The sequence below is a fragment of the Lagenorhynchus albirostris genome, chromosome 20 (assembly GCF_949774975.1).
Source record: "Lagenorhynchus albirostris chromosome 20, mLagAlb1.1, whole genome shotgun sequence".
Classification (NCBI taxonomy): Eukaryota; Metazoa; Chordata; class Mammalia; order Artiodactyla; family Delphinidae; genus Lagenorhynchus; species Lagenorhynchus albirostris.
In genome coordinates, this window is record NC_083114.1 from 3,887,608 (window position 1) to 3,913,558 (window position 25,951).

The 25,951-nt window shown below is 50.6% G+C and overlaps 1 protein-coding gene across 1 annotated transcript in view; it reads right to left on the bottom strand.

Annotated features, from left to right (window-relative positions):
* HS3ST3B1 (heparan sulfate-glucosamine 3-sulfotransferase 3B1) overlaps nucleotides 1-23,923 on the bottom strand; it is a 38,093-nt gene extending 14,170 nt beyond the window's left edge. Inside the window, exon 1 of the mRNA XM_060132874.1 lies at nucleotides 22,843-23,923. Within this exon, the coding sequence (XP_059988857.1) occupies nucleotides 22,843-23,396 (554 nt within the window). The 5' untranslated portion in view covers nucleotides 23,397-23,923. The remainder of the gene's footprint in view (nucleotides 1-22,842) is intronic.
* Nucleotides 23,924-25,951: the final 2,028 nt, after the last annotated feature.

A 25,951-nucleotide genomic window follows, 5' to 3' on the forward strand; every position in this document is an offset into this window, starting at 1 on the left:
AGGACTGGGCTCTGCCTTATTTGCACTGTGGCCAAAATACATGGCTCTTAGATGAATGAAGGGTAAATGAATAAACGAACAAACGCCAGACAGAATTTGGATTTGATCTCAGAGGCAATGAGAAGCCACATCAAACGTGGGAGGTGAGCGGCTTCAAGACGTATCAGGAGTGGGGGAGACTGTGCTTCCCAGCAGCATATTTTAAACAGATCTGGGCTTTTAGCTGGTGATAAATTCCATGAGGCTACTGAGGACTGATACAAGAAGATGTAAAGACATTTGGAATAGGCAGAAAAGATTACTGGATATCTCCAGTGGAAAACTGTGCCGTGTGTTATCTGGAGCTAGCCTTTTTACTGCCTTTGAGATATTCTGCAACTCTGTAAATTATAGGCAACAACATAGCAAAAGGCAATGTAAGTCTGGACCATTGGCATGCAAATAAGTGCTTTCTGGTGGAACTTCTGTGGGTTTCCTTTTCCACCTCCCACTACATGGAAAAAGCCAGTTTCCACCTATTTGTAATTCATCTCAATGCTCCTTTATGTCAAGGAAACTTAAGTTCTTTTGACTTCTCCTTTGGACCAATGGTAACATCTGTCTGGTTCTCATTAATATTGGGTCGGCCAAAAAGTTCATTCCCTTTTTTCTGTAACATCGTATGGAAAAACCCGAACCAACTTTTTGGCCAACCCAATAATAAGTAAAATAAAATCCTTAATGTGCTCATTAAAGAAATATAAACCTTAACATTATAACTGGATGAGAGTCCTGATTTTACCTTTTGCTTTTAGAAAATTACCCTTTACCAAAAAGGCTGGATTAGCCATGTGCTTTTTACGAGTGCTATCCAAAAGAAGATGTGGTACATAATAGACAATGGACTCGGCCATAAAAAAAGTCATTTGCAGCAACATGGATGGACCTAGAGATTATCATACTAAGTGAAGTAAGGCAGAAAGAAAGACAAATACCATAGGATATCACTAATCTGTGGAATCTGAAATATGACACAAATGAACTTATCTACGAAACAGAAACAGACTCACAGACATAGAGAACAGATTTGTGGTTGCCAAGTTGGGGGGGATGGAGTGGGAGGTTGGGATTAGCAGATGCAAACTACTATATATAGAATGGATAAATAACAAGGTCCTACTGTAGAGCACAGGGACCTATATTCCATATCCTGTGATAAACCATAGTAGAAAAGAATATGAAAAAGAATGTATAGATATGTACGACTGAGTCACTTTGCTATACCGCAGAAATTAACAGAGCATTGTACATCAACTATACTTCAGTAAAATAAATTAAAAAAAAAATAAGAGTGCTATCCATGCCAGTGGCTGTTACCCCACAGCATCCTCTATATATAACCCCGTCCCCAACTTAGTACCAAGAACAGCCATACTTTCTTTTGAGCAAACAGCTTGTTTGAGTGATTTGTGTAACTGAGGCGTGTCTGCCTGTGAAGGCTGTCATGCAGCTGAGGGTCATGTCCACTGTCATTTGAGAGACATTTCTCAGGCCAGTTCCTGGCTCCATTTTATGGCCCCGCTATCGATTCTCCTGTCTTACTCTCACATTTTATGTGTTTGTGGCCCTTTCGGTATCATTCACAAGCCACCTGGAGTATGTGTTCAAGAAGGGCAGATACACAATAAATGCAGTTCCACAGATCTGAGTGGGAAAGCGGTGTTGGGGTGAAAACCACAGAACGGCTGATTCGAAGACACGCAGACGGAAGGAAAAAAGAAAAGTTGGTAACAGGTTTGAGACGAGGAAAGACCTTCAGTTTTTAAGCAAGATGTACTGAGGGCGGAGTCCTTCTGCGTTCTGAGTTCACCCACAGAAACTGTAGCTTCCCACACAGTGTTCAGGGTGAGACTCAGAACACAAGGTCGGTGTTCATCCCAGAAACGTTATAAACAAATGAGGGTTTAGGTTTTTGTGTCCGTATGTAAAAAGCAGAAATGGACAGCAGGTGAGCATCACCCCAGTTTCTAAGCTAGAAAAGGTTTTCTGGGTCCAGGCAGGTCAGCCTGGGGTGGGGTAGCTTTCCTGGGAGGCCAGCCGGAGGCCGGGGGCCGCGAACAATGGCCACCTCTCCCTGAGATGCTCAGCGCTGTTCTCCATTCACCCACAAAACCAAATAAAGACCTTTAAGCTGCTACTTTCCCAAATGAATTCACTTCCAAATCCCGGGCTGGGAACACGCAGCCCTAAGCCCGTGAGCAAACACCCGCTAAAGGAGAGAACAAGAGACACTCTCTCGGCTGCCCCATTAGCACGTTTGGGAAATTAATCAACCCCCCAACCCCTTCAAAGACATTGTTTCCCTGGGCTGGCTGAGTGCACATCGATTAACTTCTCACGTGGAAGCAGGTAGGACGACCAGCTAACAAAAAGAGGCGCGGAATCAACTCACTGTATAAAGGTGCCCAGAGCTGATGCCCCAACCATCTTCTTTTATTCTTTTTCTTTTTTTTTTTAAATGGAAGTATAGTTGATTTATAATATTATATAAGTTATAGGTGTACAACATAGTGATTCAGTATTTTCATAGATTATACTCCACTTAAAGTTATTATAAAATATTGGCTAGGGCTTCCCTGATGGTGCAGTGGTTGAGAGTCTGCCTGCCGATGCAGGGGACGCGGGTTCGTGCCCCGGTCCGGGAAGATCCCACATGCCGCGGAGCGGCTGGGCCCGTGAGCCATGGCCGCGGAGCCTGCGCGTCCGGAGCCTGTGCTCCGCAACGGGTGAGGCCACAACAGTGAGGGGCCCGCGTACAGCAAAAAAAAAAAAAAAATTGGCTCGATTTCCTGTGTTGTACAGTGTATCCTTGTAGATTATTTTATACATAGTAGCTTGTACCTCTTCATCCCCTTCTCCTATCTTGCCCCTCCCCCCTCCCCTCTCCCCACTGGGAACCACTAGTTTGTTCTCTGTGTCTGCTTCTGTTTTGTTATATTAACTAGTTTGTTTTATTTTTTAGATTCCACATATAAGTGATACCATAAGTATTTGTCTTTCTCTCTCTGACTTATTTCACTCAGCATAACGCCCTCTGGTCCATCCATGTTGCCGCAAATGGCGGGATTTCCTTCTTCTTCATGGCTGAGTAATATTCCACTGCATATATACTGTCCCCATGAATCTGGAATTCCAAGCTGTCCCCATGAATCTGGAATTCCAAGAGATTTCTTTACGAGACGAACAGTGTCTGTCCAAGGAAGGACCCCCTTTCCCAGGGCCCTGCTTCCTCTGAAGAGAGAGGGTTTTCCTCTTACTCAGAATAGAAATGGGGCTTGTTAATGATCATGCCAGAATGTTACCCTCACTGACAGGCTGCAAGTCCCAGAGCTGTGCCCTCAGAGCAGGGCGCTTCCACTTTTAGGGGTTACAGAGAATTTGGGAAAAGAGCTGGGTGCTAGAGTGCACGTGTGTGACATGCATATTAGCCTCGGCACCCAGGTTCAGGGGGATTACAGACCCGCGGGGGCCATCCACGGGCCCAGGTGGAGAGCCCCGAGAAGGCTCGTCAGCAAGGCGCCAGCCACCAGCCAGCTGCTCGACCATCAGAAGCCCAGACGAGGTGGTGTGTTAGGCAGTCAGCGTACTCAGCACGGTGGACACGTGTTCTCCATCCACCTGTGAGGTCAGCATCACAGTTAGGACCCCCAAGCTTCGCTCACCCCCCCAATGCTTTGCCTGAACTATCTCCAAATGGGATACGCCTCTGTGTTTTAGTGACATCGATATGATGAGCTGGCATGACAGTGGTCTGTCTGCACGTGGTCCTGTAAAGCCACAAAGACACGGCCCACTGTGATGCTCAACAGGGAAGCCAGTCTGCCTCCAGGCAAGAGTGACTAGGCCTCCTTGTGATCAGAAGATGCGTCTCTCTCTCCCTTGGCCGTTATGAGGTCAACTCTAAGACCCGCGCGCGGCACCTCATCCACCAGAAAAGACTGGGTGCCCAGGCTCTCCGTGGGGCGTCTGCTCCACTTTAGAGCCAGGAGAGTGAGGCTGAGGGCGGTTAGATGGAGTTGCCCCAAGTATCCAGCCACGACAAAGCAAGGACTCGGGCTTCAGAAGGTTCAACTCCGAATGTCACGTTCATCCCGGCTCTCAGCAGTTCTAAGAACCTCCAGGATTAAAATGCTCAAATACAGCAACCATCTCCCCAGACCCATCTGACCCATCTATTATCCTACCCCCCTTCTAAAGAGGCGTTCATCTCCCCTCTTTTTCAGACAATAAAAAAAAAAATAGGGGCTTCCCTGGTGGCGCAGTGGTTGAGAGTCCGCCTGCCGATGCGGGGGACACGGGTTCGTGCCCCGGTCCGGGAAGATCCCACATGCCGCGGAGCGGCTGGGCCCGTGAGCCATGGCCGCTGAGCCTGCGCGTCCGGAGCCTGTGCTCCGCAACGGGAGAGGCCACAACAGTGAGAGGCCCGCGTACCGAATAAATAAATAAATAAATGGGGAATTATAAGGGTAAAAATTATAATGGAATAAACATAAATATATATATAAACATATATATATGGAGAGAGAGAATTTAGAAAGTGAAAGCTAAATGTGTCACTGGTTCCCTGCACTTCTGCCCTTTAGCCTTTATTTTAGGAGTTCATTTTTCACCCAACCCAACCGAAACAAATGATATGTGGGATCTTCCCAGACCGGGGCACAAACCCGCGTCCCCCGCACCGGCAGGCGGACTCCCAACCACTGCGTCACCAGGGAAGCCCTAGCCCTGATTTTTTTCAACAGTATCTGTCTCGTAAAGAAATCTCTCGGAACTCCAGTGTCCTGCAGGAGAAAAAGCACTCGCCCTCCCATCCTATAGGACCAACATCACAGACCAGGGCGGCTCTATACGGCTCGCCCAAAAGGCTTTGCTACCACCTTGCTGGGGCCACGGAAAGAATCAAAATTTCTCACAAGGTGTTTTCAGGTATCTCGGACAGAGGAGCTGACCCGAGGCTATACCCGCTCTGCCCTCCTTCTTCCCTTTCAACAAACCAGGTGTGTAGAAGGCAAAGCGAGCTGGTTCTAAACGTCCAGAGGGCAGAAGTCATGACTCAATCCATCGTTAGAAGCAGTGAGACACAAAAGCTGTGCCAGGCGGGACAATCCACTCCAACCAAGAAGAACAGGCTGATAAGTAAGTCTTGGGAAGCCGCCGAGCAGAGCCCCCAAGAATCAACACGATAGGCTGCCTCCTGTTCTAGCCCATTAACTATTTGAGATTACCATCGTGCGGGGAGTCGCCCGTCAGCTGGAAATTAAATTAGCCTGGCTGTAAACCAGGAACGTCAAGTGGAAAATATCTGATGCGCGATCCTGGGGAAAAACCCCACCCCGTCACGCAGCATCCTTCCATCCTCCAAGCTGGGCCCTTCTGTGCAGTGGCTCTTCTGAACGATAAGAAGCACAGCACAGCCCAAGGGGTGAGACTTTCCTGGTTCTGGTTTTCAGAGAAAAGCACAGTCCACTGGGGTCACTCCTAGTAAGACAGCCAGAGAGGTGGCCTCACGAGACAAAATGGTAAGAAATGTGGCATTCAGAAAGAGACAGAGTGAGAAATGTTCAGAGTAGAAAGAAAGGAAGGTGGGGGGTGAAGAGAGGGAATGGTAAGAAATGTGGCATTCAGAAAGAGACAGTAAGAAATGTTCAGATTAGAAAGAAAGGAGGGGGAGGGTGAAGAGAGGGAATGGGGGCAGGGGATAAACACACATGTGCACCCGGCATCCCTGGGGATGGTCTGTGCAGAGGCATACGCTCCAGTGAGGAGGCAGCAGACCCTACCCGCACCTTCAGAACAGGTGTGTGCTTGCAAAACCACCTTGTAATTACCAGGCTTGCCAGTTGGCTGTGGCAGCCAAGCCCCGAGCAGCTTCTAAGGTTGTCGGAACCCAGCATCCGAGGGGCTGTTGCTGCGCAGGTCCTCGAGCTAAGAAGTGGAATTTCTAATTACACGGCATTGGGCTCTACCCTGATGACGGGCTCCATCCAGGCAAGCAGAAAGCACCCAGCTTAGAGGATGTGGGTCCCCGAGCACATCCCAAGAGGATCCCAGCCTTTGCCTGTTTTTCTGGGGGGTGAGGCATATTCTCTGATCACCAGCAAAAGCAATTCCTATTTCACACTAGTCAGTGGCACTTCGTAAATACCGCTTCCAAGTTGAAATGCTTGAGAGAGAGAGAGGAAAGACGCATAATGAACCATACTAGTTACCCTTTGAAGTCATGATGTTAAAGGCTCACTCACCAAAGCCCTCAGTCCCCCTGACGCTGTCCCACTTGCCTTCCTTTCTCCCCTGCTGGTCCTTCCCTGCGTCCACGACACTTTTTCACATAAACCTCCTTGGCTTTTCACATGTGTTCCTTCTGCCAAGAAGAGTCCCCTTTCCTCACATGGTCTGTACACGAACTTCTATTCATCCGTCAAAACCTTGTTCTGCGTTACCTCTTCTCTGAAACCTTTCCAAGAAAGATCCTTCCCCACTTCGACAGATTTAATCGCTCCTTCCTCTGCAATATTTCTTTGCCTTGAGCATCCTTCTCTTTTTGCCTGTATCACACACCGCACGACTTTATTTAGCCATCTCAACCCCCGACTTCACTCACGAGCTCTGTAGTCAATATCCATGGTGTAGGCCAGGCCCTGTCCCCGCCCTCATTTACGGAACCCCCAACTGGCACCCCTTTACACTAAGAACACACTAAGAACACAGACAGCTTCTTCTCTGCCCCTAACCTGCCCTCTTTCTTTGATCTCTGATCACAGTGACTTCTCACAGGGACGTGATCCCATCCCCGGGCCCCCCAGATGCCCTTTCTCTTCCTTCCGGTCTCTAGCCAACATCACCTCTTTAAAAAGCCCTAAAATAGCCCTTTTCTCCCATCACCCTCTCTCCCACAACTCTCCATCCCCTCTGTCTGTTTTATTCCTCTTCGTGGTTCTGATCACTGCAGGAGAACTTCTATTTTCATTAGTTTGTTTGTGTATCAGTCTCCTGCCCATCTCCCTAGTAGAATGTCAGTGTCAGGAGGGCAGGATCAGTGTTCATAAAATAGGCACTCAATAATAATCGTGAAATGAATAAATCTCTGCATCCCCAGAGCCTGGCACAGAGTAGCTGCTCAATTAATTGACAAAATCAATATGTAACTATAAGAAGCAAAACTGACATCATTGGCCATTGTAATCCAGGGACACCACGAGCTGAGTGAAATCAACTGGATTCGTCCCCAATCCTCTGTCCCCACTGCTGGTTTCCAATGGACACAATCCCCAGGGGTGTCCATAATGTCTGTTTCCCCCAGGTTATCCTCTTGATAGATTCCACTGAGTAGAGAAAAGACAAAGGATTTTACTATGAAGACAAAACAGCACCAAATCTAAATTAGAATGTAACTGGCAAGCAACCAGCCGCTGGAAAATTCTCTACGGAGGTCACGTGCAATAAAAATAGGTGGGACTGACTAACCCAAGCACGCCGCTGAACCTGAATGGTGCAGTCACGTGGGGAGCATCTTTACCTGCAGCCCAGACCGCTGGGTCCACTAGTGCTGGGTCCACAGCTCCAGCTCCTGGGACCCGTCCCCCAACACAGCTGGGGGCTGAGCAACCACAGAGGACACACACCCATAGGTGCCATGCCCTTGCACTTCCCATCGCCCCCAACCAACATCTCCCAAAGACACCATCTGGGGTAAGATGAGGTGGCTTTGATCAGAGGCCTGCAAATGAATGCAAGCTGAAGGCTCGAAGAAGCTGGTACACATTTCTCCCTGGCAAATGCTCCTTTAACAGAACACAAAAAACCACGAGCCTGTTCCGTGCTTCTGTTTCCAGCTGGGACTGGAAGAAGACAACCCTAAAAATGTGAGTGACAGAACATTCCACCAGAGGGGACAGATGGGGAGAGACAGGGCCAGTGCACAGGGCCCACCCCCGCTCACACTGGCAGCCCCCTAACCAGGAGCCCTTAGTCGGGCTCTCCTGAGCTCACCCCTCGGCCTCTCGGATCTGTTTCTTCTAAACAGGAGCAGCCCTGGATCCAAGGGAGATGCAGTTCTAAGCCGGGACTGATCAGTAAGTACCACCTCTTCTATAAGCTAACACGGGAGGCTCCCACGCTTAACTGAGTTCCTCCGCGGTGAGTGATGGGACTAAAACTAAACCGCTCTGGGGATGCTGGCAACCAGGAACCCAGTGTGCTTCTCTCAACTTGCCCAGGATTCTCAGACAGCAGCCAGGGTCAGCCCCAGGCAGTGGGGGCCACGTGGCATCTCTCTCCCCTGGCTTCCTATGCTCGCTCAGAAGTCCCCCCCCCAGAGGAATGACAGGGCTCTCCCCAACCCCCAGCAGAACTAGGGACCCGAGGAGGAGGTGGGCGGCCCTGCCTGCAGGTTGTGGCCATTTGGTTCTTACCAGCCCAGTTGGGACCTGGGAAGAAGGGCCCTCTTTCCCCCAGAGCCCTGTGGGACAGTCATTCAAGTCACCCAGAGAGGCAACAGGGAAGAGGGGTGTGTGGGTTCTGTCACGAGTGAGGAGGCGTGGCCTGTCCCTTCTCCTGAGCACCATGGGGACACACGCTTGTCCTGGAATTCCAAGCGCCTCATAGAAACCATCCAGTGGGGCTGGGTGTTGATCACCCCAGAAAACCATCTATACATTTTCTTGCTTTCTCTGCCTTGGAAAGACTGAAGCATTTCCTTTTCCTCAAAAATACATTCATATGATTCAAATGCATAATTCATGTCACGTCTGAATTTCTTCAGTATGGGAGGCTCTGCTGCCCCAAAAATCTTCCAGCGAGCTGAAGGCCCATCCTCAACATAACATTCCACCTCCGAGCTGGCCTCCTGGGCCCTCTCCCCATCCCCCCGCATGTCCCCATCACTTGGCCAGGCCTTGCTCTGGGCCTTTCCCACAGAGCTGCTCTGCCCTGAATCCTTTTATCAGCTTTCTGGGACAATCAGCCAGCCAACCCCTATCCATACGTCAAAGCCCAGCTCAACAGTGACCTCTCCTCTGCTCCCATGGTATTTCTCAATTTGTTCTATATTCTCTCTCACTATGGCCCCTTGAGGAAGATCGTGAGCTCTCTGTGGCGTCTGATAACGGGTTAACATCTGATTCTCCCAAGTGCTTTCATACTGCTTGGCCCATCCTAGTTGTTCCAGACTGTCTGGTGGATGAAATTAAATCATGGAGGAAGGAACGGTAGACTCCACGGTATCCCATTAGGACCGCCATCTAGACGCTCTGGTCACGACTTGGCGAGAAGGCTGCGTCGTTACTGCCTGATGTTCACAGGCCCCGTAGGAAGAGAAGGTGGGTATTAAGTGTCCTGGTAAAAGCTACGTAACTTTATAGGAGAGGAAGTGTGATAAGAATGAAAAACTAGTCGAGAGTACACCATCCAGGACCCCACTCTGGTGTGAAACTGTTCACCTCCAGATCGTGGGAAACACCCTAGCCAGACACACCCCTAGACCCAGAAGCGAGGTGAGAGGGCCGCACAAACAGGAGTTCGGATTTCGCCAAATACGAGGAAGGGTCCTTGCTAAGTGTGTCAGGAGATAACAAGATCGTTCGAGCAAGCAGAGTGCGTGGAGGGGAAATCCAGATCCTCCTGTAACTTAAGTTTTGTACAAACAGGTAAACTAATCCCCCATCTCGCTCTGTAAAAGGTTCCACTCATCTCCTTTCCCAGCGACACCTAATCTGAAAGTTTCCTTCGTTTCTGGTGCTGTAAAACTAAAGAACACTTTTAAGTGTCCCCCCTTGGCCCCGACACAAAGAGGGGGAAATGCATGTTTAAAAAAAGAAAAAAGCGATTGGCTTTGTTTGCAGCTCAAGGCTGCCAATGTTTCTTCGTGGCCCTGCTGTTACTTCTCAGGATTCCGTGCAGGGCGAGCAGTCAGCCTGGTGTGATGATAACACGCATGCAGACCACAGGGGCGACCCTGGACCAGGCAGGGTGCAAAACAGCTTTGCCCCTTTATCCAGCATCATCAGACATCCTGCTCCGTATAAACAGCACAGTGACGAGTGCTTACTTTTGAAAAGAGACGTAATAATCTTCTTGGAAAGCTGAACCAGCAATTAGCCTGCTGGAAACCCAGCTAAAGAAGCTTGTAGCAAGACCCAGCTTGAAATTCTCACCCATCATCCCAGGAGCAAAGGGGGTGCAGACACAATACATTTGAGATGATGTCCCAGTGGCACAAGTAAGGAATCTAACTCCCAATAAGAAGGGGTGGCTGGGACTTCCCTGGTGTTCCAGTGGTTAAGACTCTGCGCTTCCACTGCAGGGGACGAGGATTCAGTCCCTAGTCCGGGAACTGAGATTCCACATGCCGAGCGGCCAAAAAAAAAAAGAAGGGGCAGCCTGTTCCAAGGGTTAAAGGTGGACAGACAGAGCCCAGGGTCAGGGGTCAAACTCTTGAACTGCAAGTGACCTTGGAGACCTGTTTTGATAACGTGCCCCACACCGGCATTCGACAAACACCCCTCCTCAGGTTATCAGTTGGCACTGAATGAAAAGAGGATTCTGTACTCGGAGGAAACGCTAGGTTCAATATAATTAAACAGATTTGGGGGTTTTTCTTTGGTTACAGTACTTATCAGGGCCTTTACTGTGCTAACATGGAACCATTTTTTCTACATCACCTATTAACCTTTCAGAACTTTCTTTCACTGAAGAAACTTGAGGCAGTGCTTCTCCAAGTGTGATCTGTGGACCACCTGCCAAGGGTCCTCGAGGAGATACAGATAAGGCCTGAGAGTACGTGTTTAAAGCTATTATAAGTCCTTTGACGTGGCTACGAAATCCAAGGCCCTGATCAAGGAACTCACTGGGCAGGAGATAGATCAGTATGGGTGTTGACACCAAAGAGATAAAGTGACTTGCTCGAGGTCACAGAGTGTCCGTAGCAAGGAGCTGACCCTAAGGGTTGCCGACAAGAGGCCACAAGGAAGGAGAGTCTGTTAAAGAACTAAAAAAAACTTTAAATAGGAGAAGCATCCATTAAAAATCATTGATGATGGTGATTCTGATTCTAACCGGCACCCAGCCAACAGACCTCCGCGCATCCTCTCCCAGGATCCCTACAGAGGTGTAAAACGAAAACTAAGTAGAAAAAAGGCTAATGCCAGCATCGGATGAGAATGTCCATGAGGAAATTCAAACCTGAAACAGCACATACCTGAAGGAAGGGGGACAGGTTGTAGCTCCCCACTGTCTGGCATTGAGCTGAACCAGGCAGGTGACAAATGAGCGAAGCAGGCCAAGTGTGAGACAATAAGGAACAGTGGAAACTGTGTCCAAGGAAGAGAAGATGCCTCCGGTCACAGACACAGCTGTTCTCCAGCTCCAGCCAGCTGCTGTCATGAGAAAGGCGGGCCTAGAACTGTCAGATCGCTGATCAAAAAAAGAAAATCGGGGTGGCGGGTGGGTGGTAGGGAGGAGGGATAGTTAGGGAGTTTGGGATTCACAGGTACACCCTGCTATATTTAAAATCCAAGGACCTACTATAGAGCACAGGGAACTCTGTTCAATACTCTGTAATAACTTAAATGGGAAAAGAATTTTTAAAAAGAATAGATACACGTATATAACTGAATCACTTTGCCGTATGCCTGAAACTAACACAACATTGTTAATCAACTATACTCCAATACAAAACACAAATTAAGAAAAACCCAGAAAATCTGATTTGTATCTGAAATCTGCAAATCTGTCAATATTGGCAATAAATTTGCATGTTTTTAACACCCTAAAAATATTCAGTCAAGGATTTCATTTATATTAAGTCCAACAACAGGCAAACCAATCCATGGTAGTAAAAGGTAGGACAGTGGTTATCCTTGGGACAGGGACGGTATTTAGAAGGGATCTTAGGCGTGGCTCTGGGGACTCTGGAACGCCTGTTACATGGGGATGCAGGCTGTGAAACTTCATCAGGGTGCACACTTCTGATTGGTACACTTTTTTATAGGCAAGTGAATAAAATTTTACTAAAAAATATATATATATAGGCCAGATATATAGGTAAAATAATATGATGTCTGTATTTTCTTCAAATAATATAGAAAAGACAGAATACAGCACTTCCTGGAAATGATGGAGGGAAGTCTTGGGCAAAGTAGAAATTAAGGCCACACGGACAGGTGATTGAACCAGTGGAAGTCCTACAGATGCTGCGATTTCTCTGGAGTTTCCCCCTGTGTGTGGAGAGACATGTTAACCGATGCCTGAAGTTAGAGGACATCATTCATAAGGACCAGAGCACACGGGGCTCCTGGCATGGGTCAGGGCTGGTGAGCTGGCGAGCTATAAGGTCCGAGTTCTGGGCGAGGGTAGGAACTCAGTGGGCCAGGGCTGCTCTGGGATAAGACCTTCTCCTGCAAGCTGCTGTGGACACTACCAAAGTGGGTGTCTGCACAGCGGGGGGAGAGGGTGTTTAGGGTGTCAGATGACACAGCAGACGAAGAGACCATACGAAGTGAGTGGAGAGGGTTTCGGTATCATCTTGAGAACTAAGAATCTGAGTGCCCTGCTCATGGCGGGGCGGCTTCCAGGGACAGGTGAGAGGAGAGATGGGCTGGCAGACGAGGAGATGGAAGGAGCTGAGGTCAGAAAAGGGGCATCAAATATACAGATCTCATCGCGCGAGGAAGGGCTCCAGGCATGATGCCAGAGCCCCGGGTCGGTGCAGGGGTGACGGGCATGAAAACTACCAGCCTCAATGCAGACATCCTTGCAACAGAGACGGGGCGGAGAGTGAGTGTAAGTTGGGACAGAAAAAGAGAGAAAAAAATATAATCTTGGGGATATTTTATATGGAAAAGTCTGTGTTTGAGGGGAGGAAAGAAACAACAAAAGACATGGCTTAAACTGGTCCGGAAGGAACATCTTGTCACATTTCAGCCACAGAGAGAAGCTCCATGTTGTAGAGTTTGAAGGGCCCTCAGGGAGGCACTGGGTTCGGGACGCTAAGCCACCTACAGATACAGCTGTATGACCTTGGCCATCTCTGTGAGGTCCCCTTTCCTCCTCTGCAGAATGTGGAAAATCACACAGGAAGTATCACTGCTAAGATGAAATGCACGCTGGCCACTGGCCTGCACACAACAGGCCTCAATCGCTAAGGCGGAGCTATCTTTTTTCCTATTACATCACCTAGTAACTGACATTCCCTCTCCTTCCTTCTTCTCCTTGGCTCTCTCTGGAAGGTTCCCGGAAAATAAAATACAAAATCACATTTCTTAATTTTGATTATTGAATGTTTTATCACACGTACTCTCATCTCCTTAAAATGGTTTTTAGATGTAATAGTGGTTCAGGAGGACTAATGGTTACTTTTAGCCAATGCCGAGCTTGCTTTGAGACCTCTTTGAAGCCTGTATAGTTCACCGACTAACGGGGCGCCTCAAGGACAAGTTCACATCTCTTGAACCTCCTTGGGACCTCAAGTGCTGCCCGGGAGAGCCCTTGCTAAAAGTAAATGCTCAAACGGGGCATTTTTAGGGCAATGATACTTTCTGTATGACACTATAATGATGGATACGTGTCATTATATATTCGTCAAAAGCCATAAAATGTGTAACATCAAGAGTGAACCCTGATGTAAACTATGGATTTTGGACGACAGTGATGAGCAGTGTAGATTCATCAATGGTAACAAATGTGTGGCTCTGGGGCTTTAGGTTGAGAGCAGGGAAGCTGTGTCTGTGAGAAGCAGGACGTATATGGGAACTCTGTCTTTTCAATTTTGCTGTGAATCTAAAAGTGCTCTAAAAAAATAAACTCTATATATTTTTAAAAGCTAAGTGCTCAACAAATCCTTGCTGGAATAGGTTAAAAAAAAAAAGGTCAACACGACTTATAAGAATGACTTCGACTACAGAAAGAGACTTCAAATGGTCACCTTTCCCTTCCTCCATCAAGTATTTCAAATCAATGACAAAGTGATGAGACCTCTCTACCTTGCTCTCCTACCCTCTACCACACACATTTGGGCATCTATCTGTAAAAGCTCTTCGGTGGGACAGGATGTTTATTTCTTTGTGTATCTGTGTTAACTGGCAGCACCAACATATACTGTCTGGAGGCTGGAACAGTCAGATGGAGGGCATCAGGGACCCAAGGACCAGCACACGTGAGAGGAATGGTTGGGCTGAGCCAGGACGGGTTTCCAGCCAGAGGGGAGGATGGGGAGGGAGACGCCTTCCCGCTGGGGGGTGGGGCAGGCACCAGGAGTGATCTGGAGGTTACTGTTCTCTAATTGTTGGCTGGGTGTGTCTTCTCCTCCAGGGAGACTACTTTAATGAACATGTGGACCAAATCCTGCATTTCTTCAACATCTCCTGCAGCAATAAGCAATATCTTAAGTGAGCTTCCTGCCCTTTTAAGACAGGTCATCTCCTGCACCTCCGAAAAAACTTCCGGAGGACAAGGCTGCCTCATCCAAATACACAGCAGAATTCTCAACGCCACCCTGTAAAGCCCACCCCGAGAAGAGGCATTTTAGAGCTGGGATTCTGCCTGGACAGCACTAGGGGAGGGTCAGCTGGTCAGTGCCCCCTCCCCCAAGCTGGGGGAGCAGAAAGGCGGCTTCCAGGTTGCCCGGGGAGCCATGCGTTACCACTCTGGGTAGGGGCAGAGGGAAGGAGGGCGGGCGCCCCGGGAGTGCGTGTCTTCGAGGACCCTAGGGGAGCAGCGGGGGTGGGCTGCGGAGGGACGGGCCCCTGGTCTCAGTCGAGCGGAGATTCAGGAATCGGAAGGGGGCTGAGAATTATTTGCTTTTCCTTTCCCTCCTCTCCGATCCGTCGGACTCTTTCCCACTTTTTCTCTTCATCCCGTCACTTAACGGGTCACATTATGGGAACTAACTTATTTTTGGTTATCTATTGAATTTGCTGAATCGCATTTTAAGTACCCTGTATAGAAGTGGGTGAATTGAGGATTATATATTTCTTTCCCCAAAAGAGAAAAAGGTGAGGAGGGGGGCTAAGGGGCGGAGGGGGAGAAAGAAAAGAAACGTGCCGGTTGAAAACCGACCCCACCCTCTTCCGCGCCCAAACTATGGCCCTAAAAAGACAAAGCTTCCAAGTCCGGCTCTGAAGAATTCATTCATTCAGACCCACGTCCGACGCCACGGTTGCAGGGACGGGAAAGTGTGACTCCGTCCTCACTGCTCCACCCAACGGAGGCAAATGTTCAGAGAAGAGACACAGAGATCAGCAGATAAGCCGGCCTTGGAGAGCGTTTCAGCATCCGCTCGCCTCCCGGACAGGATGCGCAGCAGCTGGGAAGCCGGGCCTGGCCGCGGCGGGGCGCGCCCCTCTGCCCGCCCCTCTGGGCGGGGCCATCATGCAGACGGGCTGCCATTGGTCTCCTGACAGCTGCTAGGGCCAATCAGCGCGGGGCCGGGACCGCCGGCATCACCCTCTGCGAGCGCGGGATGCTAGGCCCAGCTGCGCCCAACAGGTGAGGCGGGAGCGCGGGGCTCGGCTGGTCACGTGGCCGCGGCTGGCGACCCGCGGAGCGGAGGGGCAGCCAGGCCGCTGGCCCCGCCCCCGACACGAGGCGGCACCGCCATCTGCCTCCTCGGACCAGATGCGGGGGTCCCACGCGACCCAGGGGCCGTGCTGACTGGTCCCCGAGGCATGCCCGCCGCGGAGCACGTCCCGCGCCCTCGGCTGCGCGTCGCCCACCCTTACAGAGCCGGGAGTCCGGGCGGACGCCCCTCTGGCTGCCAGAGAGCAGACACGTGGCCCGTCGCGCCTGCTGGGCCATGTTGGACACTTCTGTCACCAGTGCCTCCCTCCTGCCCCCATTCATTAAATCGAGTGTGCGTGAAAAATCTGCTTCTTCTACTTCTCTTCCCACTATGTACGTGCGGTTTTTTTTCACTCTCCATTTGTTGCCCCAAGCTTCGTATTGCCCAGAACCATCTTTCAGCATTTTGTGGGTTTCTAAGTAAGTGTAACCCTGTTAAGTATTGTGGGGCAAAGATCCGGGGAAAAAACAGGGATTCTGAATCATATGCCCCCAAGTTGCTTGCTGAACGCACATGGAATCATTCACAATCTAGTCAAAGGGGTTTAAAAGTGACCCCTTGGCACAAAACAGTCTAGCTTGGGCTGAAACGCAATTTACAAAACCAGAGTCTTATTTTAACACATTTGCTATAGGTACTTAGGGGCAAAAATATTTTATGCCAAGAGTTTATCTGTTCTGTAACAAATGTATCAATTTAAAGTCACAGTGAATACGTATGTGTATACACACATACATACTTTTAAAATGCAGGTAGAAAATATGAATGCCTTGCTGGCAGTACTCTTTATACCAGCTCCCTCTCCCCAGATCTGGACTCGTAATTTTTAAAAGCAGCTCTCTTTGGGAGGCAGCAAACTGCATTCCAACTTTGCTATTTTAAAATGCTTCATCCATGACAAAATGAAGCACATTTTCTTAATGCCCCAGTAACTTAGGCTATTTTTAATATTTTTCAAGTCACAGATGTATATTTAAAGGCATACTTTCAGATATAATATAAAGGAAACCAATGTCACCCTTATCTATGTACAGAGAAAATTAATCGGGGATATTATTAGCACTAGCAGTATTTTCACACAGTCTCTTGGCTGGAATGAAAAGTATTTATTATCATATTAGTAGGCTAGTAATTGCTCCTCGCATCCTAAACTTTTCCCCAAATCTAAAATCAGAAAGGAACATATGCTAATACCAGTTTTATTTGATGTTAGTTTTATTTAGGTATAGTTTGAGAGGAACAGGAGAGCTCTAACAAGGTAATCTTTTAAATATATATTTTTTTAATGTTTCATGCTCTACTCCCGAATAGTTTTCAAAGATATCAGTATCTTATTTCTTTTCGGTCATGGTAAATGTTTTCGTTTGAGGTAGGTAGCATATTGTACTCATTACCCTTGAAAATATGCCACATACTTGGGGAATTCATTTTGCTGGGATTCCTGACTATCCCGACAGCCTAGCACTGAAATTTCCCTTACTGTCTGAAATCACTGACTGTTAAAAGAGAGAGGTAGCACCCTATCTGGAAACTAAGTCTATTCACAGCAAAGGAAGCGCTCATTATGCTGTGCCTTTAGAGTGGACTTTTTGTGTTTCTGTCAATCAACTTAATTTCCATGTTCATAGAATTGAGAGCATAAAGTATTGAAAAACTACTGACATAGAAAGCGGTGAGCAGGCAGCCTTGGTCACGTATTTCAGTCCTGAAGCTTTAAATAAATGCCACTTCCCTGATTCATAACAATAACCGACTGGTGAATCTTTTTTTTTTTTTAAATTCCTGGTGTGCTTTTAATTCTAAATAATTTTAGTGATTCAAAGGCTTATCTTATCAGAAAACCTTACGTTCTACAACGTTTTCAACCAAAAGGTACATCAGCATAGATATTTGAAATGAGGTTTTTGGGACATATTGATTTTTCAAACTATCTCAAAGCTTTTCTTCAGACAAAAAATAAACACACCAAACCAGAAAAAAACAGAAGCTGTGACAGCTCACTTTAAAATGGCAAGTAATACAACTTTAGCTGGGAAAAATATCCTTTATAAATATTAGTCTATATTAAATAGTAAATTTTCAATAATCAGGCTCCATTAAAAAAACAAAATCTAGTTTAGTAGCTTAGTCAAATTGCAGTATTCTATTTTGATATATATATTTTTAAGACATGGGCTGCAACCTGATTTTTAGAGACCTGTTCAATAATAGCATATCATCTGGAAGATAAGTGTAATTTAATTCATGCACTTCAGCGTTTTATTCACCTAAAACAAATAGGTTGCTATTTAATATTGACGATTTTATTAACTCAGAGCATCTGGGAAAACACTTATGATTAGGTTAATTTATGTTATATTTTCCCCTCAACTTGTAAAAGATTAATCAACCATTTTATGGTCTAATTTAGATGCCTAATTGAAAACAGAGTCCAACACATGCTACACTGTCTTGCTAATAAATCTTGACAGCTTTGTAACATGATGGTTTGTATTTCAAATTGTTGCATATAAATGTAGATTTTTGATCTTCACCCAGCAGCCTGAAGTGAGCTGCATACTTGATTTAAACTCCTGGACTGAAAAAATGCAATTACTTCAAAAAGGATTATCCCCAATCAGATCTTATCTTAAATTTCCCTTAGGGAAGACTGAAACAGTCTTTGCCACCAAGTTTTTAGAAATAGAGTAGGAAAAGAGGGGAGAAATTAGTTTTCTCAGCATTTGTTAAATTTAAAATGTAGGGAAAGTTCTCTTTTGAGACAGAGATTTCTAAAGTCACTGGGTTTCAGATTCTAATTCTAAAGAGCTCTATCCAAGTGTTAGTTGTAATTTTTGTAATTGTCTTCTGGTTAATAAATACAAGTTTTCAGTCTTGATTTGAAGCACTGTACTTTTTTAAATGAATAAATTCATTCCAAGAGCTTTTGGAACATCTCATTTAACCCTGTATTCTCCCATGTCTCCCAGCCTTAAAAAGGACACATAGAAGAGAATAAATTTACTCTCGGTGGGGACCCTTGCCATGTTTTCTCAGCCTTTATACTTGAGGATATTTTTGTCATTTTAATGACTCCATTGATTCTCACTGTCCTGTGCAGGCAGAGAAAGGAAACTGCCACGGTGATGTAATTATCCTCACTTTGGTTATAAACTAACTTTGGATGCCCTCACTATCCTGTTCTGGAGCTGGTCTTCTTTTAAAGTAAATGACAAAGTGAGCAACCTTCACTGAGGTCACTGGAGGTGCAATAGAAAACTCAAAACAAAAACAACAAAAAACCCAAAAAACAAAGAAACCCCAACAACTCAGTTTTGAATTCATCATTTATGACCAACTCATGTTCTGTCATTTAAGCAAGGGAGAATGGCCCAGAGTGACCTCTGGGGCAGGACTGCCTGGGTTGGTGTATCAGCTTTGCCACTTTCTAGCTGTGAGATCCTGGGCCAGTAGCTTAACCTCTCTGGGCCTGTGCTTCTTCATCTGTAAAAGTACCTACTTCACAGGATGGTAATGAGGATTAAATCTGCTAATCCTGTAAAACTTGAAACAGTGCCTGGCACATAGAGAAAACACTCAGTAAGTGTTAGCTACCAAGATGATTAAACCACACACACACACACACACACACACACACAGCACCTTTTTTTCATGTGGCCACAGCATTAAAGTGTCAGCTTAGTTTGTACAACCAAAAATGGAAAGGAGAGTCAAGGTGGGAAAGGAGTTTCTGCCACTGTAAAGTCTAAGGAATATTTCTATATAAAAAAATAGTAATTCCACAATATTTGGCTAAAGTAAATCCCAAACTGAGGTCATTAAATTTGTGAAAATCTACCAAACTTAAGCCAAATCAAAAAGAGAAACTTATTAAAGAATGTATATACTTAATTTTAGACCATTCAGAGTTTAAATCAATGTTGAATGCCTAAATGTACCGGGTGGGTGTTTCTCCATCTTGGTATGTGTGAGGTTCTCCTGAACCTGTTTGTCGTTTCTCAGACACCATCACCCCCTGCAACAGAAGGTAAGGGCCAGTTTAAACGGAAGTCCTCATAAGCCACTCCGTGGAGTCCTCGTAAGTACCTGCTCAGTTTGGGAGGCCTGATTCAAGAGTGAGCTGGATGATGAACTGGAAAAGTAAACCCGGAAGAGTTTTCGTCCCAGACTAAAACAAACACGGGTTCCAGGGCTGATGGACCGTCTGATTTTTGCAGCGGGGGAAGGCAGCGGCAAACCGCCCACCCTCTGGCCAGTGGCGGGTCAGCTCCGCGTGGCCACCACGATAGGTTCCATCCCACCGCGATCCGTCCCTTTGGGGCTGATGGCGTCTAGTTCTGCCACGTGGAAGGAACTACAATCAACTGGGGAGACTTCAAGCAAATCCGCTCAGGCCCTGGGTTACTGGTTAGGCCCGGAGCCGGGCTGTGTATCAGTCGATGAAATTTACTAATCACTCGTTCAGACATAGGCAAGATCTCATTCTCCAGCCGACGACGACGCTGACCCTCGGATTCAACCATCCGTGCCCGTAGTTGTTTAACGCCTTCAAGATGTCTCTCCTGTCTCCTATTTTCTAGCGTCGAGGACTTGCTTTAACTACTTGTTTCTGAACTGCAACTCTGGCTAATTACTATTTATACCCTTCTCCAATCTGCTGCCTGATTGCACAGATGAAGCCGAGCAGCGCACCTCTGGCGAGCAGCTGGGCTGGGCCCCGCGGACTGAACTCTGGGGGGGGGGAGGGGGGAGGAGGGCGAAGGGTGCTCCCTAGACACCGGATTTTAGGAAAAGCCTTCTGGGTCAGGCTTCTTCTCCGGTGTGTCTGTTTTTCAAGTTAAAACGGCCGCCTTCAAAATAATTAAGTCCACACATTTGCCCAGACATCCAGAATATTCTAAATTATTTTAAAAGTTGTAATTAAGCAGATGGCATTGAAAAGATTCTTTTATTCTTTTTTCCTTAAAACAAAAACAAAAAACCACTAACCCTGCGGCCACGCCCGGCGCGGCTGGAGCTGCCCGGGATCGCAGCTCTGCGGGCGAGACGCTGCGTCTGCAGTTCGCTCCTCCAGCCGCGCGCTCCGCGGGGTCACCGCCGCGGGCCCTGGGCCTCCGGGCCCAGACAGTCCGGATCATCAGGGTAGGGAGGCGGCTCGGGAGGAGGATGCACTTCCCGCTCCCCGCGGCCCGGCCAAGCCCCAGCGCCCCCCAAGCCCAGCCGCCTCGCGGGCCGCGATGCGAGCGGCCCCGGGCGCCGGTCCCGCCCGCCCGAAGCTCCCGGGCTGCGCTCCCCGCTGCAGGCGCGCCGCCAGCCTTTCCAGGGCGACTTCGTTCTTTATTCTGCGTTGTTGAGTCGATCAGAAGGAACGTGGCAGGTGGAGGGCGGCCGCCTAAGAGACTGCGCGAATCTGCCTGTGGTGACTTCCACTGCCCAACCCAGGTGCTTCTAGAACCGCCCGACATTAAGGATTCAGTTCTTTTCCTGCCAGTTCCTCCCAGGCCGGCCCCCACTACGTCTGATCTCGGAAAATCCCCGGTTGCCTCCGGCCTCCGGTGGGTTCTACCTGGACGGGCGCTAGTTACAGCCTGACGTCCCGGCCCCCGGCATCGTCATCCGAGGAGGAGGATTGGTGGTGGCAGAAATGACAACAATACGATCGATGACAATAGCTGGCAATTAGAGAGGCCCCCATCTGCCAGCCAGGCAGGCACCTGACCCGCGCGTCGGAGAACCGGGCCGCCCATTGCACAGGTGAGAGCAGTGAGGCCCGCGCGACAAGCCAGCTGCCAGGGCCGGGACGTGGACCCAGGCTTGGGCTCCAGAGCTCGAATTCGCAACAACCGGTGTCGAGGGCCCGGGGACAGTGGGAAGGATGACTGTCACAGCTGGCTAAACCTCGAGACTTGGGCAACTCCTGACAATAATAAAAACATTAGGACAAAAGGGAGGGGGAGGGCGAGGCTGGGAAGAGAGCGGTTTTAATCCGCTCGGTCAGCCCCCTTTTATCCTCCAAGCTCTCCCGGTCCCCAAAGAGGGGCTGCGGGCAGGGAATGGGGTTTGGTTCGACTCTCCCCTTTTGTTTTCCGAAGTCTCCACCCTCTTGGAGGCTAACTGGGCCTGGAGGGGTGCCGGGGGCTAGAGGAAGTCACGTTTGCGGGGCTCGGAGATGGTGACCGGGGAGAAGGGGTGGGGGCCGGTGGCCTGGCCCCTGGTTGGCGACGGGATTTCCCAAGGCCCGAGTCTGGACCGCGGGCCCACCCGCGCCTCACCGGAAACTCGAGCGACCCCACAGCTCACCCCAAAGACTGCGGGAAGCCTTGAGCAGGGCTCGTAATTATGACCCCGAGGGGCCGCTGTCCCTTTGGAACCGAACCCACACCCGACCGTAGAACCGACTTTACAGAAGCCCCGACCTCTGGGCAACCCGCATTTCTCAATCAATGGACCCCGAATATTCTTTGCACCCTTTAGTGTCAAGGGCCCGCGGAGACACGCCTCCCTGCCCTGGCTCTCTCAGCACCCCGGCCTGGGAGGCGGAAACGGGAGGGCCGAGCCCCAGGCGCCGCTAAGCCTTCAAAGCCGCGCGCCTCCCGCCGGCTGCAGTGCGCACCTTTGCCCGACAGGGACCAGCACCGCTCCACGCGCCACGCGCCCGCTGGCTCACCCTCCGGAGCCCAGGCTGCCCGGCCGCAAGCCGGTCTGACCCCCTTCGGAAGGTGAACAGACTCCCCTTGGCCTCCGCAGGACGGCGTTGCTCTCACCCCATCCCCATCTGGGCAGCAGAAGCTGCTCTAGAAGTTGGTCTGGGGCGGAGACGGCGACCGGCGGGGCGCAGACCGTCCCGGATCCGAGAGGAAAAATAAAATGCGAGCGACGCTGGCTGGATTCGTCTGGGCCGCGGCCACAGTTAGAGGGTCGCGCGCTCCCCTGAACACCGTCGCAGTCACTGCCCTCCTTCTTTTAGGAGAGATCGCCCGATTAATCTTTGGGCACCGTGGGCCGCTGAGCCCCCAGAGCTCCTCGAGAAGTTTCTCCGGACTGTGGTGAGAGCGGAGCCCAGCGCACCCCGTACGTACCGCGCTGCGGGCCAGCACCGCGCGGTCGTTGCTCGGCCCCTCCCGGACCCCGGTGGTCCGAAGCTGTACCCTTGTCACTTCCACCAGCACATGCCACGTCTCCCTCCTCTGCCCGTCGGGATCGCGGCTGGCGCCCCAGGCCCCAGCCCTGGCCCTGCCGGGGAAACTCACCGGTACCAGGCGAGGCCCTTGTCGTAGCTGCGGTCGAAGAAGTGGGGCTCGGCGCCCACGGCGCGCACGTCGGGGTGCACGCGCAGGAACTCGAGCAGCGCCCGCGTGCCGCCCTTCTTCACGCCGATGATGATGGCCTGCGGCAGCTGCTTGCTGCCCGACCCGCTGAAGAAGCTAGAGATGGGGCTGGGGGAGTCCGGCGCCTCGGGACTCTGCTCTTCCTGGCTCGCGGCGCCCTCGGCCGTCTCCCCGCCAGGAGCCAACTGGGTGGCTGGCGCCGCCGGGAACGGCAGCCTCGAGGGAGGTCCGTCGCGACCTGAGGCCAGGGCCGGCGGGGCGAGGGCGGCGCGGGACCCCGAGCCCAGCAGCAGCAACCCGGGCGCGGCGGCGCACGAGCCGGAGCACGAGTACAGGAACATGTAGAGCCAGATGCAAAGCATGGCGAAGAGCAGCGCGAGCTTCCTTCTCACCGGTGGCGGGGGCGGCGGCGGCTGCGGCAGAAGCCGGCCGGGGACATCGAGGCAGGATCGGCTGCCGCTCAGGCGCTGCCCCATGCGCTGCCCGCGGGCGCGGCGAGGGGCATGGCTCAGCACATGGCGCGGGTCCCGCCGGAGCCGTGAGCGCGGAGAGAGTACCCTGTACGCCGAGTGGTTCGGCTTATTGCCCCCGCGCGCCCGCGGCCGCCGCTGCTGCTGCTGCTCTTCCCCAGGTGGCGGCGGCAGCTGTAGCGGCGGCGGCTTTTGACATGCTGCCCGGAGGAGCCGCAACTGGAACGAAAGTCGGGTGGCGGCAACTGCTGGTCGGGGGCTGCGACGCCGCGCTCGGGGCCAGCAGAGCGCCTCACTCGCGCGCCCGGGCCCCTCCAAACGGTGCGCGCTGCACGGCCGCTCGCCGGGGCTGCCTTCCCGCGGTCCTGCGAACCGAGCCTTGACTGCTGCCCCGGCGCTTCCCCGCGGAGGCTGCGAAGTAGAACTGCGCAGGAAGAGAGCCGGGGACCCAGGCAGAGTGGGCGGGCCCGGCCACCGGGAGTGACGGGTCGCTCCACCTACCAGAAACACGGAGCACCATGCAAATCCAGCCGCTCCGCTGAGGGTTCGACAGCCAACCGGCTCACGGAACGTGGGGGTGTGGAAAGGGTTTGGAGCAGTGGAGAGCAGTCGGGGGTTGCTATTGGCTGAGACAAGGGGCGGGCTCCGAGGGGCGGAGCCAGCGGGCTGGTGACAGGAGCAGCTGGAAGGAAGGATGCTGGAGAGACCTAGCGCTGCGCCCCGGCTCCCGCGCGCACTTCCGCACTTGCTCCCCAGGAGCCAGCCTTGGCTGCAGTTGTCCCTGTGTGGGGACGCGAGTCCCCATCCAGATGTTTCGCGGGCGGGATCGTGGTGTGTGCGTGTGTTAGAAATAGGGAGGGCGGTGGAGGAGCGAGAGTCAGGCCGGAGATGCCCGCCCACCCCACGCCGGGATTCGGAGGGGGGGGGCCCTTCCGGGACTGGCACCGGTTTAGGAAGTTTAAGTGGAAATCGCTGTCAAACTTTTTTTTTTTTTTTTTTTGCGGTACGCGGGCCTCTCACTGTTGTGGCCTCTCCCGTTGCGGAGCACAGGCTCTGGACGCGCAGGCTCAGCGGCCATGGCTCACGGGCCCAGCCGCTCTGCGGCATGTGGGATCTTCCCGGACCGGGGCACGAATCCGTGTCCCCTGCATCGGCTGGCGGACTCTCAACCACTGCGCCACCAGGGAAGCCTTAAGTCTTTCCTTCTTATTCTTTGCCAGGAGTTGATCTCTCTCCAGCTGCCAGTTAACTGGGGTCGGTGTAAACCATCCTCAGGAAAAATTCTTTCCTCGCTTCCGAAAGTGCTGAGGAAAGAAAAGTCGCGAGAAAGAAGGGAGAAATTAACAAGGAGTTAAAGGCTGGGGGAAATTTTCCTGGTCAAAAAGTGAGTGTGAAAGTCACGTGTAGAAAGTTTTGTCCGGATATGAGGGTGTTGAGGACGTTAGGTGAAGAAAATGTTCTCCCTTCCCATGAATAAATATCAAAGCCAACATTCGCCTTCATTTAGGAGACGGTTCGGTTTGCTGACCTGTTACATGAATTATTAGGTGGTGTTTTTTTTTTACCATCGATGTTTTTTTCTAAGTCAAACGTCAACTCGGAGCAAATCGATCCCCGAGTTGCACCTCAAGTCCACTCCAAGCCTGTCTCCCGGGTTTTCCTCCGCAAAGTGACCCTCCCGGTCGGGGCGGGGACCGAACTCTGCTGCATTCTTGCCCCGCGTTCCGGTTGGAAGCTCTGGTGCTCCAGTCACCCCGGTGGCACTCAGGAAGTTCTGGATGCCGGCGACCCGGAGGGGCCAGCGGGCCTCCCACGCCTGGCCCCGCGCGGTTCCGGGACAGAACGTTCCTTCCGATCCCGACCCCCGCGCGGCCCCCGGCTGAGCGCTGACCCCGCTACCTTCCCGGTCCGAGCGGGCGGCGGAACCACCAAGCCCCGGGCACCCTGCTGCGCTGTCCCCTCGCTGTCCCCTCTCGAGGTAGTGTCCCGAGTCCCGCCCCGGGCCCGGCTCCCCTCCGTCGGGAGCACACAGAGGAAGCCCGTAGGCCGTGAGCATCTCTGATCGAGAGAGGGGGCGGCGACCCGGGAGGGTTTGGGTGACCCTGCGGCCCCCCACCGGGCCCCCGCGCCCAGCTGTGCTCTGCGCGACCCCCTGGTAACTCTCAAGCCCAAGACATCTTCTTATAAAATGGCTGAGGGGAAAATAATTTAGGAGGAGGATTTCCTCCTCCTTTTATATTCGCAGGGAAATCTTCTTTCCAGTCCTCTTTTCCCCTCTCCTTCTTCGGAAGTGATTTATCTACCGTTAGTTTTTAAATTACATTAACTTATTATGTTTATTTTAAACTTCTAAAACATGAGAATATATTTCTGAGCGTTAGCTTAGACGGACTTTTTTTTTTTTTTAAGCGACAGGGAAAATGTTAGTGTCTCCGAAGGGTTTCTTCAAATTCACATTATTTCGGGGGGAAATGAAGTCCCTCCTATCCTGAGGCGGCTTAGAGTTTGTGGACTTCTGTGGATTTGGGGGGAGGGGAATAGTGGTTTATGATTTGTGCGTG